This window comes from Grammomys surdaster, unplaced genomic scaffold, assembly GCF_004785775.1.
Source record: "Grammomys surdaster isolate TR1022 unplaced genomic scaffold, NIH_TR_1.0 212, whole genome shotgun sequence".
Lineage (NCBI taxonomy): Eukaryota > Metazoa > Chordata > Mammalia > Rodentia > Muridae > Grammomys > Grammomys surdaster.
This window is the reverse complement of record NW_021604657.1, coordinates 4,806,451-4,826,787: the sequence shown is the minus strand read 5'-3', so window position 1 is coordinate 4,826,787 and position 20,337 is coordinate 4,806,451. Positions and strand designations below refer to the sequence as shown.

The window sequence follows — 20,337 nt, the reverse complement described above, 5'->3', positions numbered from 1 at the left end:
AAAAGACAGTGACCTGCTTTAAATAGTGATTGTTGCTCTTGGTACCATAATTTTATCTTTCTAATGTTCACAGTAAATATTAGATGCTTGGATTGCTTTTGTCATCTAGAACCTCTACATTTAACCAAAGTAGGATGTTAATTTTACTGTTTGTTTAAATTGTCACTTGTAAATCTTTGTCACTGTCTCTCCATCCATTTATTTTTGAAATCCAATCATTTAAAGATCCAGATTTGAAGGTACTAGGAAGGATTAGGCCTGTGATTTGGGAGGTGGTATGTCAGGATAACCCATTGTTTTTACTGTAAAAGTACAAGGAAATTACAAAAAAAACCTCTTATTTTTAAAGACATTGGAAAGTTGTGGAAGCAATAGCGACTAGATGAATTGAAATCCCAAGAAGTGGGAGAGTCTGTCCAAAGGAAGCCATCATTGCTGGATGTTTTCTTTCATAGAGGTGTTTAATGGAGCTTGGAAAGTTGGTGGTTATGAGGGACATTAAGACAAGACAGCAGGACTTGGGGAATGTTTAGGCATGTGACTAGTATTTCAGTTAATTCGTGAGAGCTGAAGTTTACATGGTTAGCCAGAGGAACTAATACAGATGAAATCACTTAAGTCTTAGTAAAAGTACAAATCTACTCTGGTCCAGCTTTCTCCCAGAGTAACTGTCTGTCAGCCTTGAAATATGTATATCCTAATCAAATGGAAACTTGCTCCACCTTGGTAGGCTATTTTATTGTCTTGTGTCTGTTCATATGCAAAACACCAAGCATAAAGTTAGGAGTCAGCCATGTTGCTCGTGCTTACTATTTATTATTACTGTACCAGTTATTCTAGCCAAAATCAAAGAACAAAAGAAATGGATTATAAAGGAAATAAAATTCCTTACGTTTATAGTTAATATGCTCATCTGTGTAGAAAACCTGGTGACATCTACAAAATAAGCAACTATAATTGGTTGTAGCAATGAGGGTTACAGGCACAGTCAGCATTCAAAAATGAGTTGTATGTTTATATATTAGCAACATGATCAAAATCTATAACAGCATTAAGATGTAAAACAAAGCAGTCTGACAAAAATGTCTAGAATTATTCTCTGAAAAGCTAAAAAACAAAAGTAGTGAGAGATTAATGAAGACCTAAGTGAGAAATCCGTGGTTTTCGTGACTCAAAAGACCCTGCAGGGCCTGGGGAGATGTCCCATTGAGTAAATGGTTTGCTGTGCAAGCATTAGAGCTCAGGTTTGGGTCTCCAGCATTGCATAAAATGCCAGCCGCTAAGCACTAGTCCAGTGCTTTGGAGATATAGTCAGGTGAATTCATGCGGCTAACAAATCGGAGTCAGTGGGCTCCACGTTTAATAAGCACCTCTGTCTCAAAAAACTAAAGGAGACTGATTGAGGAAAACACTTCTGACACATGTATATGCACCCATGTGCATATATAAGCATGTATACATACAACACACAATTCAGCATGTCAATATTTCAGTTCTTCCCAAATCGGCCTGTAGATTCAGCACCGTTTGTGGTATGTTTTGTAAAATGCAGTGTGATGCAGTGGGAGGGGATGCCTTAGCTGGCCCATGCTGAGGTATTCATCCACCCCCCTACCCCTGAGCCATAGGATGGCTCTAGTATAAAATGAAGTTTATTTGGAGCATGAGAAGGGAGGGCGACAAGGCAGTGTGGAAAAGAAGGTGACAGAGAGGGACAGAAAGAGAGAGGAAAGAGCAAGAAGGGAAAAGGCTGTCTGGGACCACATGGAAGGTGGAGATGGGGGGAACAGAAAGGGAAGGAGAGAGAAAGGGAAGCCAAACAGTCCTTCCATAGCAAGCCAGGCTTGCTAACCTGACTGTTAGCTATAGGAAACCTGGCTGTTGCTAGGTAACTGTTGGGCGGAGCCTAGAAGAAATGCTAACATTTTATATCAGAATAGCCACAGACTTTTTTTGTTTTGTTTTGTTTTGTTTTTAGAAATTGGTAACCTGGTCCAAATATGTATATGGAAATGCAAAAATTGCATATAAAATGCTAAAATCATTATAATAACTCTGAAAAGGAAGAACAGTATTTGAAGACTTCCATTAACTGAAAGCTGAGTCACAGATAGTAAGGTTCTATTAGAAACAGATCCATGATGCCAAGCAGAGATTTTGAAGGTTCACAAGGGATACTTAAAAAGCGATTTTGAATTGCAGTTTTGTACATAAACACTTCTAAAACTTAATCAAATCTCACATTTTAGATATGTACAGTTTATTGTATCTTTACAAAATTAAAAAGGTTTTGTTGCGTTTATTTGAGATTACATGCCACAGTGTAAGTATGCAGGCCCAAGGACAACTTGTAGGAGTTTTTTCTTTCCTTCCACCATGTGAGTTTCTAAGAATAAAATTTAGATTTGGCCCAGGCACCCATACATGCTAAGCCATCGTGCTGGTCCTACTGGGTTTTATTTATTTTATTCTTTTTATCTCAAAGTAGTAAAAATTAGCAGATCAATAAAGCTTGGAAATGTGACTTAAAGGAAACCAAGAGTAGACTCCAACCCCTGATAGTAGTTACAGGAGATTGTAGTTTCATGAAATAAAAGTTAGATATAAGCAAGGTGCAGTTTTAACACAGACTTGTAATCCACATGAAACATGGGTTCTAAAACTTTGAAAATGTAATTACCTGGTGTGAAAAACTCAGTGATTGGCGTAACAGCAAACTAAATGTAGCTAAAGATAAATTTAACTAAATTCAAGTAAGTTAGAAAGCAATATCTTAGGTAAGCAACATCAAAATAAAACAAAACCAAAAGCCACATAGCAGAGATGAAGAGGCAGAAAGGACATACTCAGTAGGTATTGTGTGTACGAATTTGGAGTTCCACTAAGGATGACAAAATGAGCAAAGAACAGAAAAACATTCAGAACCAAAATACTTAAGGGTCAAGAGCATCAAACTTATCTGTTCTGAGATTGGTTGACATTTTAGGAAGTGGCGTTAATTTATGGTAAACCAAAACATCAGCGCTACACTGTCTCTAGAGCAGCCACTAGAAGAATGTTAAGAGAAGGCATACCGAATAAGAGAAGTAGAAAAAGAAACTGCTTAGTGAGAATCCAGGTACATCTAATCACATTTGCAATGCTCAGACAAGATTAACACAAATTAGAGGCCATGTTATGCTAATAAACAGAAGAGGAAAGACAACAAAGAACACGAAGGACAAACACAGTAGGGAGAAATAAAACCTGAAGTTACCAGTAGTTACATTAGGCCTTTGTGGAATAGAGGTGTATTAGAAGCAAAGAGATTGTCTGTGTGTATAAGATTATGAGTCAAAGTCTGTTAAAAGGAAACAGACTCTAAATATATAGCCATAATATATGAGGTGGATCCTAAGTAAAAATATAGAGCAAAGAAATGTCTTGCAGTTAGATAAGGAAGCTTGCAAAGTGCTACCGATGACAAAATCAGGTTCACACAGGATCACTAGAGACCAAAAGGAGTGTTTCATGATACTGGAAAGTTAATTTTAAAAATGTGGATTTTGCATATTCAGAAAAATACAGAAATATTGAGGAAACTAAAGGGCAAAGTAGTTAAATATAGGTGGGGATTTTAGAACCTTTCTCAGTGGTTAATGGAAAAAATTAAGCTAAAAGTCAGTAAAGTTATACAAGCCTTACAGTACTCACCGAATTGACCCAGTAGCATAAGTGTAGAACACTGGAGAATTGTAGTTTTGTGATGCCTGTGAAACATTTACCTATGGAACATTTAGCATAGACCACTGTCTTCACTCAAAATCTCAATTAATTTCAAAGAATTAAAGTTACACAGAATATATTTCAAAATTGAGTGAAATTAGAAATAAGAAAACCCTAAAGTACCCCAAATTTATAAAATTATACAGCACATGTCTAAATGATTTAAGGAATCAAAATAAACCACATGGGAAGTTGAAGATAATTTCCAGCAACAATTAAAAAAAATGGCAAAACTTGAAGGAGACAATGTAATGCTTTTTAGAAGGGAATGTGTAGCTCTCTGTACATATTTAAGAGGAAAAGTAGGTCCAACATTAATGATGTGTCTTGGGAAGGTAGACGATAATAATGCATTTAGACACAGAGATCTCATGGAACTGGGAGCAGAAGATGAGATGAGAAAGCACATGTCCATTGGCTACAACACTGGAGTGCAAAGCAGACTGAACTGGCCCCTCTTCTAGACAGAGATGGTACTACAAACCTATGATTAAGGAGTGATTATTCATGAATTACTGAATTCAAATTATTGAGTATCCTTTTGGTAAAACAAAACAGAAAATGACTTTGAACCTTTATCTCACACTTAGTGTAAAAAGTGATTAAAACTGATAAAAGTAAAATGTAGAACAATAGACTTCCGGATGGATGCATAAAGAAAATATAGTAGATAAGCATAATGGAGTGATACTCAGCCATGAACAAGAATGAAATCCTGACGTTTGCATCAAGATGGATAACACTTGAAGATACTACATTAAATAAGCCACACATAGAAGATCAAATAGCACATATTCATGGGAAGTTTAAGAGTTAATGTGTAAACAGTTGGGGAGGGGAGAGGAAGAAATAGCAAGTACTAAAACAGCTTGATGGGAGTAAGTCCCAGTGTTCCACAGCAGTGTGGCCACTGCTAGACACAGAAACTACTAGTAGATAGTCTAAGAAAAACTGGAAGAGAGCTAGATGCTCAAAAGCTCCACATACAAGGAAGGGGATAGAAATGCTACTTATTCTGACTTGACTAGTATATGCTTCAAAATGTGTAGAAGTAACATGTTATTCTCCATTAACAAGTGCCATTCTTTCTTGTTAATAAAAAACTATTTTCATGAAGATTTTTGAAATAGGATACAAAAAGCAATTTTAAAAAGCAACACTACTAAGGTATACTATTGCCTGGGGAAGGATAATTTTTGGTATATAATACAACAAAAGAACTAATCTAGAATTTTTTGAGGATAATAAAAGAAAAAAGATTGAACCTGTTTTAAAATCACAAAGACTTAGGTTAAATGGATTTACCGAAATGGAAGATAAGCACGTGAGCAGTACTTAGGATTGTTAGTCATCAGAGAGATACAAATGTATGCTTCATTAGCGACTGTCGTACCCTAATGAGGACGAGTGAAATGAGCAACACCGAGAAGGACATAGGATCAGAACTATTACATTGCTGCTGGGAAGAAAGTGACATTAATTTGAAAACCTGTCTACTTTCAGACATAAATTCAAGGAAAGATGAATGCTTAGGTGTTCATAAGATATCCCTACCCCGGGGCATTGTGTCTTCAACAATAGATATACATTTAAATTCAAAATTTGTAAGCCTCTTACAGTGTTAAAATGAATATATGCTCACTTGAGAACATATATCTGACATATAAAACTGTTCTTTTCACCTTGTTAAGATCTATTTGTTAGATAGATATAGTATGTCTGAATTCTTCTCAAAGTATGCTTCCTTATGTTACTTTATATTATTGTTTCAGGAAATTATACAGAAGATATGCTTTTAATATCATTAAATTTTTTTACTGTTCTCATGGAGGGTTTTTAAAAATGTTTATGTATTTGTGTTTTATTTATTTTACATCCTGACCACAGTTACCCTTCCCTCTTTTCCTCCCAGGATCCCTACCCCCACACTTTAAGTGTTTTTTAATCCATTTCCTTTATTATTGGGTAAGGCTCTTCAAGAGGGTTTATGTTTTGAGAATCTGTAATTATTAAAGCATTGTAACCACTAGATGTCACTGTAATTCTAGTAATGAAAAATTATCTCACTACTTGAAATGTTTAATGCAGTAACAATTTCAGAAGAACTAGTTTAAAATCATTATTTTAGTAAATAATGTTTGATTAAATATTGGATTTATTGCCATAGCTTTGGTATTTTGGTATGTTAGGTTTCATTAAAGTGACAAAAAGTACTCAATTTGCTTTTTTTTTCTTTTAAATATTTATTTTATATGTATGGACTTTGGGTCTGCATTACACGTGTGTGCACTAAGTGCATGCCTAGTGCCTAAGAAGGCCAGAAGAATATATGAGATCCCTGGAACTGGACTTACACATAGGCATGAGCCACCGTGTAGATGCTGGGAAATGAGACTGGGTCCTCTGTAAAGCATCTTAACTGAGCCATCTCTTCAGCATTTCAGTTTGATTCTTTTAAAGTGAAACAAAAATTGGACACCTATTAAAGTATAAAATATTTTGAATGTATTTTCATACTGCTAAATGATCTTAGCTTTACCCCTTCTTTCTGTCTCTTTAAACTATAAATTTATTCCTTGTGATCACCCTTAAAGGTTCAGCCTGGAGAGGGAAACAAAGCCTCCTTCAATGACATGCGTGCTTTGTCCGGTGGTGAACGCTCTTTCTCCACAGTGTGCTTCATTCTTTCCCTGTGGTCCATTGCTGAATCACCTTTCAGATGCCTGGATGAGTTTGATGTCTACATGGTACTGTTGAATTTTAAGTTTTCTAACTTTTATTTGGTTGGAACAGTTTGAAAAGAGCAGTCTTTTGTTTGTTTCCCCACATTAGTTTGTGATGTTAGTGGTTGGGAAGACCCTGTAGTTGAGTTCTCTCCATGGTTACTGTGTTGTCCTCCAGAGACCCTGCCCTACTTGAGCTTTCCTACCACCGTGTACATATTGAGTGTCTACCTGGCAGGGTCTCCTTCCCTAGCTTATTGTCATCAAATTAAAGTGATCATAAAGTTCAGGGACTTTTGTTGACTGACTCCTTTGGTTATGGCCAAACTTTCCAAAAAAGAGAAAAAAAGAAAGAAAGCAAAAGTAACAAAGATGCAAGAGCATTCGACTTTAAAGATTAAAAAAATAAAGTTTTGAAACCAAGAGCTGCTATAGTTATTCCAGTGGCTCTGGTGTCTCAGTTTTTCCGGGTAGTAGAAGATTCACTACCTCATTGGGCTACGATGAGGCTCAGGTGACATTCTATGTCTAATATGTGCCGTTACTATTTTATACACGGTTGTCTAGTCTCTGGTTCCAAAGCAGCATTCATTTATCAGATACCACTCATGAGCCTGGTCTTTATTCATTGGAGTACCTGAAACCTGTCCCACTTCCCTTGAGATGTGTTGTTTTATTTCCACTATACTCTTTCTGGATTTCCTTCTATAGTATCTCCTTTTTAGTCTGCCTTGCTGCCTCTAGTTCTGATTGTATTGAGTGTTTGACATTTTCTGTTTGCATTTTACAGTACTGTCATTTCCCTGGTCACATATTTGTAGAAGTAACATAACATACATCCCTCCACACAGGCTTATAGACCTATCTGATGGAGGTCTCCTGTCCTGATCATATTTGCAGTCTAGACCTGTGTGCCCCACTACTCATTCTACCATCCAGTAAACGGCCAGCATTCTGAGCTCAGTGTGTATGAGACTTGAGTGGATCTTCCTCTCAGATCATCTTTCTTTTCTAAATGTCTTATCTTGTTAATGACAAGTCATCATTACCATCCTAGTCACCTAGCTTCAAGATTATATACATCTGATGAACTTGTCCCTGGCCTTGATTATTCCTGTTCTCAATGTTCTACCCTTTCCTTCCTTTTCCCTGTGGTGGCTCTGGTACCTCTGTCCCTTTACCTCCATCTGTGATAACCTATTCCTAGACGCTCAGATTTGTGTCCTGTGGTTTCTGTAGCCCACCCCTCACATGTTTTACTAGAGTGTTGATTTATAAAAATAGACCTGATTGTGGTTACCCTTTTAAAACTCCTAGGTGGTTATACATAAAGTGTTTAATTTTGTAAGGTAACATTGAGATCCTTAATACTGTAGTATCTTCCAAAAATTTTAGCTATGCTGTTTGTAACTTTCAAAGTAACATGCCTCTGTCTAGTATGTTTTCATGCGTTATGTATTGAACTGTGCTTGTCTTTCGATGGTGCCTTTTTTGTGATGCCTTGTGACTGCTACACTTTCTAAATTCTCAGAAACCTGATAAATTTGAAACCAGGCAAATTTTATATTCTTATCCTGAGTAATTAACTATTCTTGTGCTTAAACATTTACTTTGTAATAGTTGTGTTGTTGGTGTAGTTTCTTAGTGTTTTGTTACTTGTGTCTGAGAGAGGAGACCGTAGAAACGAATGGGGAGAATATTTATTCAGTTAATTTCCCCTTATAGTTTTTGATTTTTTTTCATAGATGAACTTGGCATCGCATGTAATGAATAAAACTCTAGAGATTTGTTTTAGCCCAAAGCGTGCTGTTTTTATAGAAATAGCTGATGCAAAACCAATCCTAACTTTTATCTTTGTTCTTCAGGATATGGTTAATAGGAGAATTGCGATGGACATGATCCTTAAGATGGCAGATTCCCAACGTTTTAGACAGTTTATCTTGCTTACCCCTCAAAGCATGAGGTAACTTCTTAAACCTTTCTGTGAACACACATGCGCACCCACCCACCCACCCACCCACCCACACAAATTTATTTGTATGCATTTTGATCATGTGTAGAAGTGACATACGTAACTTACATCCCTCCGGATACATACACAGCCCTGCCACACCTCCCAGATGGAGCTGTCTCATCCTCCCGCAGGCCTAGACCTATGAGCCCTGCCATTAGGCATGCCATCCGCAAACAGCCAGTATCCTGAGACTCAGTGGGTCTTCCTTTCAAAGCATTTTCTTTTTTCTGAACACACACACACACACACACACACACACACACACACACTGTATAACAAGGGGGATGGGGAAAGAAATCTTCTATATGGGAGATACATATGTACCACACACTCAAGCACACACACAAGAATCTCGTCAAAACAGTTTTGAGTGAAAACGGCATGGGACCCACGTGGTTTTCACTTGTAAATGCAACAGTGACCAGGCTAAGGGTGGGCAGTGGTCACTTGGTTTTCTAGCTCAGCAGATTTACTGTCTTCTACTTTCCTAGATGCTTAATACTTTGATTCATGTCAAAGAAGGTTTCATTCAAACCTTCTTTAAGAAACAAATGGTCTACAATGTAATTTTAACTTGCTTGTACTTTGAATTTGCTCCTCTGTAGTTTTCTTGACCAACTAATACAAAGTGATTTTAGTAATTCTATTTGTAAGACAAAGAAACAATTTAAGATCCCTTACTCTTCGTTCTTGGCTACTCAAAAACACTAGTCTTCGAAATAGCTTTGCTCTGCTCTTCATCCTTTACCATTGAGGGTTGGTCCTCTGTTCTAAAGTAGCCCCAGGAATCCTCTGCCTGATTGATTTGGAATATCCAGGTAATTCCAGACAAGAACAAGAGTGTAAAATAGCTGACATATAGAAAAATGTTTTCTTTTCATCCAAATTGAAAACAAATAGGATGTAGAAAGAAGTTTGGGGTTTTTTTGTTGTTGTAGTTTTGGGAGGTGGGGTTTTGTTTTGTTTTGATTGCTCATATTGTTGGGAATTGAACCTAGGGTGAGTGAGCTAGGGAAATGAACTAGATGAGCATTAAATGGTAAAATCCTTGTGAGGAAATTTAGTGATTGTTTTTGCTTTCTCTAGCTCACTTCCTTCAAGTAAACTGATTAGAATTCTTCGAATGTCTGACCCTGAAAGAGGGCAAACCACGTTGCCCTTCCGACCTGTGACTCAAGAGGAAGATGACAATGCAAGTTGACAGCTTAGTGCCTTGCCCTCGTACTGAAAGATTGTGAGGGGGAATCAATTGGACTGGTGAATGAAATAAAATGAGATGAGAGGTACTCTAAAGAAGCTCCTTTAATATGACCCATCGATTGTGTAAATAAGCCTAGAAAACCAGCTGCTGCCAAGAATTTAAAATTATGATTGCTTTTCCTTGTGAAAACCAATTTCATAATACTGGTTTTAAATCTTTATGTTTGTTTGCGTTGGAGTTTCTGTGTTTCGTTTATTTGTTTTTACCATCTACTTTTATAAATTTTTTCAGGAGTAAAATTTTGTACATAATGCACATGTACATAATCTGTTCAATTTGGGTTCATTTCTATAGTATTTTGTAAGAATTAAAATAAAAGTCTGAGCACCTAATGTTTAGTTTTGCGTTTCCAGGTTGTTACAGTCTAGTTTTAAAACTTGTTTGTGGGGGAAAAATTGCATATGTCTATGGAAAGAGCAATTTCTCAGTATGGGATGGGGGATACAGGGAGTGAGAACTGGTTAGGCTGGACATACTGATGTTTACGTGTTAGAGATCTGCATAAGACTGGTGATACTGGTAAAATCTCTGCTTGCCATTGTTTTTTAACCCTGTGGTACAACTGTAGATTTGGATACAGTTTTTAATCACTACACTTCATCAGTTGTAAGAGTCTTTTATGCAGCTCTGAAGCACTGCCATCTGTGACAAGTGCTTTCTCCTTTGTCCTTTAACTATCCTCCACTCAAGAAAGAACGAGCCATGGCTGTGACACAGGTTCCGCCTTGACCTGTAGCATGGTGGCCAAATTGTAAAAGCCTTCAGTTTTTTGGTGGTGCAGCCACTGGGGTTGTGCATCCACTCGGGTGGTAGATGCAAGAAGATCACAAGATCCAGGCCTGCCTGGACTATGGAGTGAGTTTAAGGCCAGCCTGGACAGCTTAACCTCTGTCTCAAAATGAAAGTGAAATCGAGGTTTCAAAATACAGCTTAGCAGGGCTGGAGAAAGCCAGGAGGGAGTGCCTGTGGTCAGGTAGAGGAGCTAGTTAGTGGCTAGTGAGTCAAAATCTACACTTCATGTGAAATGATATAAGACACACCCTGAATTTAGAGACATTAAAATGTTTCTCAATCAGTTTACTGTAAAAATTGGTATTTGTGATTTTTTTTTTTTTTTTAAAGAAAACAGTGTATTTGTGCCTGTGTTCTGTTTCATACTAGGGTTAGGGCTAACCTTTAAACTTTGAATAGTAGCAAGAAGCATTCCTTTTATTACCAGCAATAAATTAGATTACATATTTATGAACTTGAAAAGGAAGTATTTTAAGAAAAGTACTATTTTTAAAAGCAAGTATAATTCTATACTTATTGATTAAAAAGTGAGTTTTGTTTTGGTGGGGAGAAGAATGTATTCTTAGAATACAATAGTTGCCAAAAATCCAAGAGCATTTCTAGTCTAAGAATAAAGAAAGAGAAAACTATTGTTTTACACTTTCCCCACCAACCATAAGCAGTATAACTCATTTGTATCAGAACTATTTTAACATACATACATTTTTTTCCAAATAAATAAAAATGAAGTGAGACTTACCAGTGCGTTAATTTTAATTAGCTATGGAGTTTCAGTGTTTTCAGTTTTTGTGGTAGTTTTAAATGTACTTCTACAGAATGAGAAATACAGCCCTCAGATCCTGAGCATCTCCTGCTGAAGACAATGCATTATGGGAAATGAAACCCTCAGATCCTGAGCATCTCCTGCTGAAGACAGTGTATTGATTTGGCCTCAGAAAGCTTTGGTTTCAATCATAATTGAAGTCTTCATCTAATGTTCTAAAGAGTAATAACATCCATTGGAAAATGAAACCAAAAAAAAAAATGCTGTTGTTCTTTTAAAGTATGTGTAACTTCCAAAAATAAAACTTAAAATTTATATGAATTAAAGTCATGCTTTTGTAAACTCGGATAAGGAATAATAGAGTAACTTGGACCTCTTCCTGAACAGTAATTTATTTGTACATGTCATTCATATAGCTCTAAAGTCAGTAGAAGTCCCAAGACAGGATTTTAAAATTTACCCAGTGTAATCATTTACAAAATGATAAGTGTAGTAAGTTTTAGTAAGCCAAAGTATAATTACTAAAGTTAATAAGCAACTTATTTTACATATTTCCCCAGTTTTTATTTCTCCCACTCCCTTTCATGTAGGGGAGTGCTGACTCAGTGAGTGTGTTTGGAGTTTGTATGTAGAGACAAATGCTTAAAGTCCATGTAAGCAATGGCACTGGATCATCAGAGATGCTGTAATGAAGAGTGACCCAAAAGGCCATTGTGAATGAGTTCCAAGATAGCGACATAGCAAGACCCTATTTCCCTCCCATTTTTTGTTTCCTGAGTACGAATTAGGTGTAGGAATAAAGAGTAAGTGTTTGTAATATCCTGAGGCAGTATTCCAGTCATACCAAGAACTTGAAAATGTAGTTAATACATCTACACAGTTATTTCAAGTGTTCTCCCAGAGCACCCTGTGTTAAGTATTTGGTTTCCAGCCTCTAGTGTTACTGGGTAGTGGTGGAGCCTCAGGAAGAGCCTACTGGAAGGAAGTTAGATGTTCAGGGATGGGGTTGTTTCTTTGAAGCTCCCATCTTGGTCCTTTCTGAAGTTGGGATGTCAAAGAAGGCAGAAACCTGGTGGCTGAGTTGTGACTGCTTAGTGGAACAGCTCAGAAGGTTCAGTTAAATCCACATTTCAGCTCATGGGCTTTCTTTCAGCATTCCCATTTCCCTCTAGCAGATAATATATTCCACAGTTGGCCACCACAGCAAATCCTTCTCATGTCCAGGACCTTGCTTTGTGGAGACCCCCCCACCCCCTTGCTCTAGGTAGAGTGTAACTAATGGAACCTGGTAGAATTATGTAGTTTCCCAGGCCAGATCTGAGTAGGCAGTGAAAAATGAAACTCCTGCCTTTGTCTTTGGGTACTCAAATGCTTCCATGGATCCCCTAGGCTGGACAGGACTGAGGTCCTTTTCTCAAGGCTGCTACAGGAGGAAGCTTAAATTGCCTGTGTGGGAAAGCCTTACTACTGCTGGGAAATGCATTGTGCCCTCTACACTATAGCTGTTCAGAGCCTCTGTATCAACAGTAGGAGAGAGTCCAAGCCAGAATAACCTAAAATGAGTTGTGGAATTAAGGGAGAGAAGATAACATGAAGACTTTCAAGACATTGGAGTGGTTTGTTGATTAAAAGAATATATTTTGATACTTGAAAGTAAATGTTATGAGATAAAACTAAATAGGATCCATTCAGTACTGGATGGGAAATGTCACAGGTCTGAATGGCTTTGGGAAAGTTATTCTCAGAAACCTACCTAGTCTTATGGGACTTCTGGTGAGGAACATTGAATTGGGGGTGCCGAGATTAGCCATTTTACATAGTGGCATGTGAAGTAACAGAATTCATGATAACGTGGGTAACAGGAAACAGCACATAATAAACTAGAATGTCTATACTGTATGAAGAATACCTTCTGGCCATGCCTGGTGCCTGTAGTAAGATGTGAGAGCTAGATAAGGACAAGCAGTGACATCCTAGGGACCAAGCTTGGGTCTCATTCCTGTATGCCAGATGTTCACTGCTTTTCAAATTCAGAAAAAGTCTTCAGTGCAAAAACCAATCCCACATTGTCAGGCCTACTCAAAAGGAACAAAATCTGGCCTCGGGGCCCCCAGAGGCCTACGCTATTGTAAGCTCTGTAAGTTAGCTATTAAAAAATGACACCTTGGATTCAACTTGGAAAAGGAAAAAAAAAAAAAAAAGCAAAGGTAAAACAGTGCATTTCTCTTGTTATGGATGGCATCAGGAAGATTTAAGGTGGCTGTTCAGACCTTTGCAGACAAAATGCTTTTTCTAAGGGTTTCTTGGGTCTTTATCTTTAAACAGTAAGACTCTTAATACTATTAAGAGTTCCATACTAGTTTCACAGCGAACCTCTTCCAAGACCGTGGAGTTTATAAGTTGTTAAACACACTGAGGCAGAAGTAGCTCAGCACTTAAAAGGACCCAAGTTCAGTTCCTGGAACCCTCATAACGATTTACAACTGCCTTAACTCCAATTCCAGGGGATTCAACACCTGGCCTCTGTGTGCACCAGATATGCAGAGTGCGTATATACATCAAACACACGCAAAACATACAGAATATAGAAAAGTTTTGACAATTGTATCTACTTAAAGTCTTGGTAATTCTAAGACTTCACATGTAGACAATAGGCTGGAGTCCCCCATCAGGAAACTTATAAGACATACCTAGCTGCACTTCAAAGTTGGCATTGATTAGAAAGCTATGTGCTTTCCCTTCCCTACCTGATGTGTTTATTATAATGGTTCTAAACCTAGATCACCATTTCACGCTGTGTGTGAGGGGAAATAAGGGAGATAATTATCCCCTTGGTACAGGGGACTTGGAGTCAAAAATGGTACTTAGTGTGCTGCACCTGAGGAGTCATTAGGTGGTAAGACACTGGACCTCAAGCCTGATCCCAAAGTTATTAATGGCATGAAGCTCTTACAGATTCTTGGGAGACTATTCATGGGATCTGGGTTAGACTGCCATGTTGTATTTTGAAGGTGATGGCTGTAACTAGCATTTGATACTTTGTGGGTTTCTTTTTTCTTTCACCTTTCTCCACCCCTCTTCTTCCCTTTCAATCCATTCCCCTAATACAATATAGGAGAGAAAGGCTAGAGGAGGGAGGGCTGTGTATATGTGTATATATATATATGTGTGTGTGTGTGTGTGTGTATACATATACATATATACATATATATATATATATATATATATATATATATATATATATCCAAATAAAGTTGGGTAGGAAATGGGGCAACAATATATTAGACTACTTCCTGCTGATTAGTGGCGTCAGACTCCTTGGGCTGTCAGGATAGATACCTATTTTCTTCTCATCTGCACATGACTACTTGACAAACCACAACAAACTGCAAACAACTGCAACCAACAGCATACAACCACCAACCAGCCGTACCAGCAACCTGGGGTTTTAGTCTTTATATATCTATCCTCTGAAAAGTCCCCAGAATTCCAAATGTTACAAACTCAAAGAAACCATCTGTAGCTGGCAAACCCACACCCCTGCCAGAGCACTAGGTAAGTCATAGTCAGCTGCTACACAAAGCAGCCTCATATCCCCACACCTGGGATTAAAGCAAGAACATATACCTATATTATTTCTGTGTTTAAAAAACTACGCTGCATATTCTCCAAGAACTTTGTTTCATTTGACAGAAGCTAGGATGTGGCTTTCTTGTAACCAATAACTCCAGTGAGAGTGACACAAAATATATGGCAAAATTTCCTCCTTAACAGGACAGTTGTGTAGAAGCTAAGATCTCTGTAATGTTGGCTGTCGCCAGGCTACTGTGTTTTAAAGAAGCATAAGCCAGTCTGTCTGTGAAGAGAACTCTTGGGGTTCCCAGCCTGCCCAGAGTGCCCTGGGGCCCGTTTCTACCCCTTCCACTAAATAAGTGCAAATGGCTGCATAGACTCCAAACCAGTGTCAGCCAGCTGAACATTTAAGACAGGAGATGGTAAAATGCTCTTTTTACGTTAGTGTGTTTGGGGGTTGGTCTGTTATGGAGTAATAGTAATGAAACAACCCCCCACTACCACCCATCCTTCATCTAATGTGACTCAGTCCTTCTGTGGGCTGCCTTCCCTTTGTTCATATACTATATTGTGTGGTAGGTTTTATTCTTCGTCTCTGACTCAGCATCTATGATAGTTGTCCATGTTGTACATACCCAGTCTCCTCTCCAGCAGGTGTATGGGGTGCCAACCTGAGACATTTTCTGTATTTTACTTACCTGTCCTGTAGTAGTGATAAGCCAGGATTGGCTCCATTTCTTATACCATAAACAGCCGTCACAGATGTCCTGGGATGTGTCCCCAGAGATTCTTTCTGTGAATATTTGTTGTTTTGGTTTGACTTTCTTTGGGGGGGGGGTACATGGTGGATAATACAACCAGGAATAGAAATGCTGACCCAGAGGACACACATGGCTGTTCTTCAGTTTCAACTGGGCCAGTCAGTCTACACTAATCATAAAAGGAGGACTGAAGAGCAAATCGGATTTTTGTTCACACAGAATCTACATTTTACTTATAAAAAGAATGAGTGGGCCTGTGGAAGATTTTAATTTCCTAAATTCCTCATATCATTTAGTTTTTTTTCATTCTGATCCTTCTGGGTGGTCTTCAAATGTCACCACCATACTAGAAAAACCCACCACCATATCCTACCCCTATTCCTTGCTCTTATCTTGCTGTGTTTTTCTTTGGTTTCTTGGTGTTTGACATGCATGAGCATGTACAGTCTGTCTTAACACACACACATACACACACACACACACACACAGTGGTGTTGGGTACATAATAGGCAGTCAGCAAAGATTTGTCATGAATGGTTTGCCAGAGTCTCCTGTAACCAACCAAGTGGCTCCCCTGGTTTACCTGTGCTACCCTCACTGAGAGAAAACAGTATTGGGAGGTGCAGAATCTCAGACTTTCTCTGCTATGCTTCTTCACCATGCACAGGGGATAAGGGTGCAAGGGTTTCTCTTCACTCATGGAGGTGTCCTCTCAGGGCAGAGTCTAGGTACCTGGGTGTCCTATGTGTAAGTAGTAAGCTTGGCTTAGTCACAATTACTTGTGGGATGAATTGGGTGGATGGATTCACTGTATCATGACTAGTGTCATTTAGTAGTCCTAAAACAAAGAAACATGGTTATAGGGGAAAGATGCACTGCATTAGAAGTGTTCTGGATCAAGGAAAAAATGCTGCAGTGTTTGATACAAGTACGAATGAGCTCTAGACAAGTTACTTTAATTAAAAGGAATTTGCCTGTAGGTGGCTTGTTTTTGTTTTGTGGTCACAGCAGCTGCCCCTGAAAGGCTTAATAGCTAGTGTGCAACGCAAACCTTGAGCAATCCATCAGAGGAAACACAAGTAGACTGTACTGTGTGAAGAAGCTGAACATCTCCAGGCGTGATCTGAAAACGCCAGCCCGATTTAGAGTTCTGGGTGACATTTTTCCCTCAGGGTCAGAAGGGTCAGTTTTGTTCCATCACACAGAATAAAAGTAGCATGCTTTTTACTTTGAACGTAATCTTGGAGGACCCCACTCACCCACTAAATGCGCCTCCTCAGAGTTTTATGGAACATAACACATTGTTGGCACCAGAATCACACTGAGATAAAGTTTATTATCACATAATGAGCATTGTTTTCCAGAATGAACAAATCTCCTGTTTTCTTTAAATGTTACATGCCATATTAATTAGCCCTCTTTGGGGGAGGGGCTGAATGAGAAGTTGGAAAGTGATTTTCCCCCCCTTTCAGTCATTCTGCAAATTCCAGAGACATATGTAAGGGTAGATTTAATAAGTCATGGCTAGCTGACTCCTATTAGGAACATCGAGCTGAAAACTGTAAATTAATAATTAGGGAACTAAATCAAATATTAGAAATTTATTTGGGACATCTATTGCCACCTTTCTGGAAGCCTTTAAAACATCAAACAGAAATCAGTAATTCCCATTATTATGTTTTTACTTTCGATAAATAATACCTTTGTGTCTATAGATATATAGATAGTTATACTTACTGAATAGTTGAGCAGGATTTTAAAGTTGTATACTGCATTCATCCAAAACAGCTCTTTCCAGATTGAGAGGTTACAAATGAGGTAAGAATTAAGGCAAACCCAAAAGGCATGCAAATGTACTACATTTATATTCACTGATAATACAAGCTGTGTGTGGGCCAGACAGGGAGCCAAGGGCCCTACTGTGTGTCTGTCCAGTACTATTTTACAGGAGAATGGTGACGCAGCCCATAATAAGTTACATTACCGTGGGGGTCTCAGTGCTACTAATATTATATAATCAAGGAGACACAAGCATTAGCAAAACATGTACAAGAAATCATAGAATTCTTCGCAGCACGCTTCTGCCCAGGCTTTGGAGGAAGATGTATTTTAATGAAATGATATTTCACATATCACATTGTGGCAGGTTGTCAGGTTGGTTTTATAATATATGCTTTTAAAATTCATTAGCAAATGACATTCTCATGCACACAAGTGTTTCAAACACAAGAAGCAAGTCCATTTATAGGTAGTCCAAGCAATTGTGGTGTGTGTGTGTGTGTGTGTGTGTGTGTGTGTGTGTGTATAGCTGCAGACTGAATGGAACATCAAGACTTCTGTGCAGTCCATAGCATTGACATCAGCTCACTTCTGAATGTCGCACTGCAGAAGTAATACAATGGAAGGGTCGCTTTTTGCAGCTTCTTTGAATTCATCCAGTGTAATCTGGTCATCTTTGTTCTTATCCATCTTGCTGAAAATCTTGTCCACTCGCTGTTCGGGCGTCAGGCCGTCCTCATTCATCTTCATCATGATCACAGTGCCCACCATCTTATAGATAGCCTTGGGAAAAAGAACATGGAAGATGGCATTACAAAAAATCCAGGAAGCCAGAGAGTTTGCTCTCCCTGTCTCCCTTCACCTAATTAGATCCTGTTTATCCTCCCTAACTTGGTTTCCCTTTCCCCTAAGAGGTTTACTTCCCATGTTCTAAGTTCCCATGGCAACTGGTACTTCTTTCCCTGGCAGAATATAATACACACTTTATTATTGTGCTAGCTAGTTTCTGTCAACTTGACATAAGCTAGAGTTATTTGAAAAGAGGAACAGCAGTTGAGAAAATACCTCCATCAGATTATTTGTATGATTTTTTAAAAAAATTATTAATATTGATGGGTTGTTGGTAGAGGAAGAACAAAAGAAAAGAAACTGAAACTATGAATGCGTATGTTTTACAATCACAAACTAGTAATCCTTTAATTTACTGATCTTCCTAAGATGAAGAGGTGCTTGTAGTGGTTTGAATATGTGTGGCTCAGGAAGTGGCACTATTAGGAGATGTGGCCTTCTTGGAGTAGGCGTGGCCTTGTTGGAGTAGGTGTGGCCTTGTTGGAGGAACTGTATCATTGTGGGAGTGGGCTTTGAGAACCTCTTTCTAGCCAGGTGGGAGACAGTCTTCTCCAGTTTGCCTTTGGGACAAGATGTAGGACTCTTAGCTCCCTCAGTGCCATGCCTGCCTGAGTGCTATCATGCTTCCTGCCATGATGATAATGGACTGAACCTCTGAAAGTGTAAGCCAGCCTCAATTAAACGTTGTCCCTTATAAGAAAAAAAATATTAATGGGATGTATCTAGCACACAGGAGGCAGTGTCAGCTGAACCCTGGGCAGGTAATTTCTGTGTGGTATAATAAAGCAGGCTGAGTAAGCCATGAGGAACAAGCCAGTAAGCAGCATACCTGAGTAGCTCCCAGTCAGTTCAGACCTCCCTTTCTGCTCTGCTCTGAGTTTCTGCCTTGACTTTCCTTAACAATGGACTGCTGCCTGGATGTGTAAGATGAAGTAAAACATTTCTCCCCAAGTTGCTAAGGGTTATGATGTTTTATCACAGCAATAGAAACCCTAATGAAGACAATTACTGCAATTGCATTGCCTTCCTCACCAGAGAGTACATCCCATGGAACTAGAAGTCCCATGCTTTTCTGACTTCTTCAGAGCTTAATACTGCTATGCTTGTTGAATGATAAAGCATCAACAAATATTAGCTAAAATAAAAAAAAAATCCATTTCATTTGTTGGGTTGAGGGATATGGAGTGGGGAGGCAGTAGGAAAAGAACCAAGAAGGGTGTTGATGAAGAATACAACTCTAGAGAGGGATGCAAAAGGCAGACCACAACGTTCTTTTTTAGAAGGGATAAGGAATTTAATGCATTCCAATGGAATTCTTAAGTGGTTTTCAATGAGAGTAATACAACCAGCTATGTGTAATTCTTGAGGCTTATTAGATAGAGAAGCTTTGGAAGGGATTACTAGTTTTCTGAATGGAGGAAGTAGAAAGGTCAGTGGTAAATGAAGGGTCAGGGATTAGGAAGACAATCGGGAAAGGAAATGACATATGTCATTTTAGATCATCTAAGCTGTGGATGGGGATGACAGTCAATACACACTAGCTTTGGGAATTTGGGAAAAAAATGAAATGATCCCAATTGGCAAGGGACTCACAATTTGTTGTGATAGGGAGAACATTAAAACTGAGCTTGCAAAGAAGTTCATCCAGAAAGACCTGTAGGTTAACATGAGGGAACGATCAGAGCCAGAAAAGTTCCCCAGCTCAACTGATTACCCATCGTTAATTCTCAATATACGTGTTTCCTTGATAGACACAATCTTTTGTGAATAGTGCCTTAGAATGGTGAGTGCTCATTGCTGCAAACAATTTTCATGAGAATGTACAGAGCAAGATCTATAGCCTCCAAGTGGTCACAGTGCAAGTGCTCTCAAATTATAAACAGGGTGACACATCTGTTGACAGCACATTAGGAATGAAAAGGAATGGGCTACAATAAAAGATTCAACTGGGTAAAGCTCTAGAAGCAGAAGCAATACACCACCACTGCCAGACACAAGACACCACTGCCAGACACAAGGCACCACTGCCGGACACAAGGCACCACTGCCGGACACAA

The 20,337-nt window shown here is 38.6% G+C and overlaps 2 protein-coding genes across 4 annotated transcripts in view; one reads left to right on the top strand and one right to left on the bottom strand.

Moving 5' to 3' along the window:
- The window catches only part of Smc6 (structural maintenance of chromosomes 6), a 57,950-nt gene extending 46,311 nt beyond the window's left edge, over positions 1-11,639 (top strand). For both annotated transcript variants that reach the window (XM_028772204.1, XM_028772203.1), the window contains exons 25-27: positions 6,360-6,512; positions 8,354-8,451; positions 9,589-11,639. In XM_028772204.1, coding sequence (XP_028628037.1) covers positions 6,360-6,512; positions 8,354-8,451; positions 9,589-9,703 — 366 coding nt within the window. In that variant the 3' untranslated portion in view covers positions 9,704-11,639. The remainder of the gene's footprint in view (positions 1-6,359; positions 6,513-8,353; positions 8,452-9,588) is intronic.
- A 5,317-nt stretch (positions 11,640-16,956) lies between these two features.
- Vsnl1 (visinin like 1) overlaps positions 16,957-20,337 on the bottom strand; it is a 119,818-nt gene continuing 116,437 nt past the window's right edge. The window contains exon 4 of one of the 2 annotated variants that reach the window (XM_028772233.1): positions 16,957-18,214. In XM_028772233.1, the coding sequence (XP_028628066.1) occupies positions 18,017-18,214 (198 nt within the window). In that variant the 3' untranslated portion in view covers positions 16,957-18,016. The remainder of the gene's footprint in view (positions 18,215-20,337) is intronic. The other variant, XM_028772234.1, reaches the window with a different exon arrangement.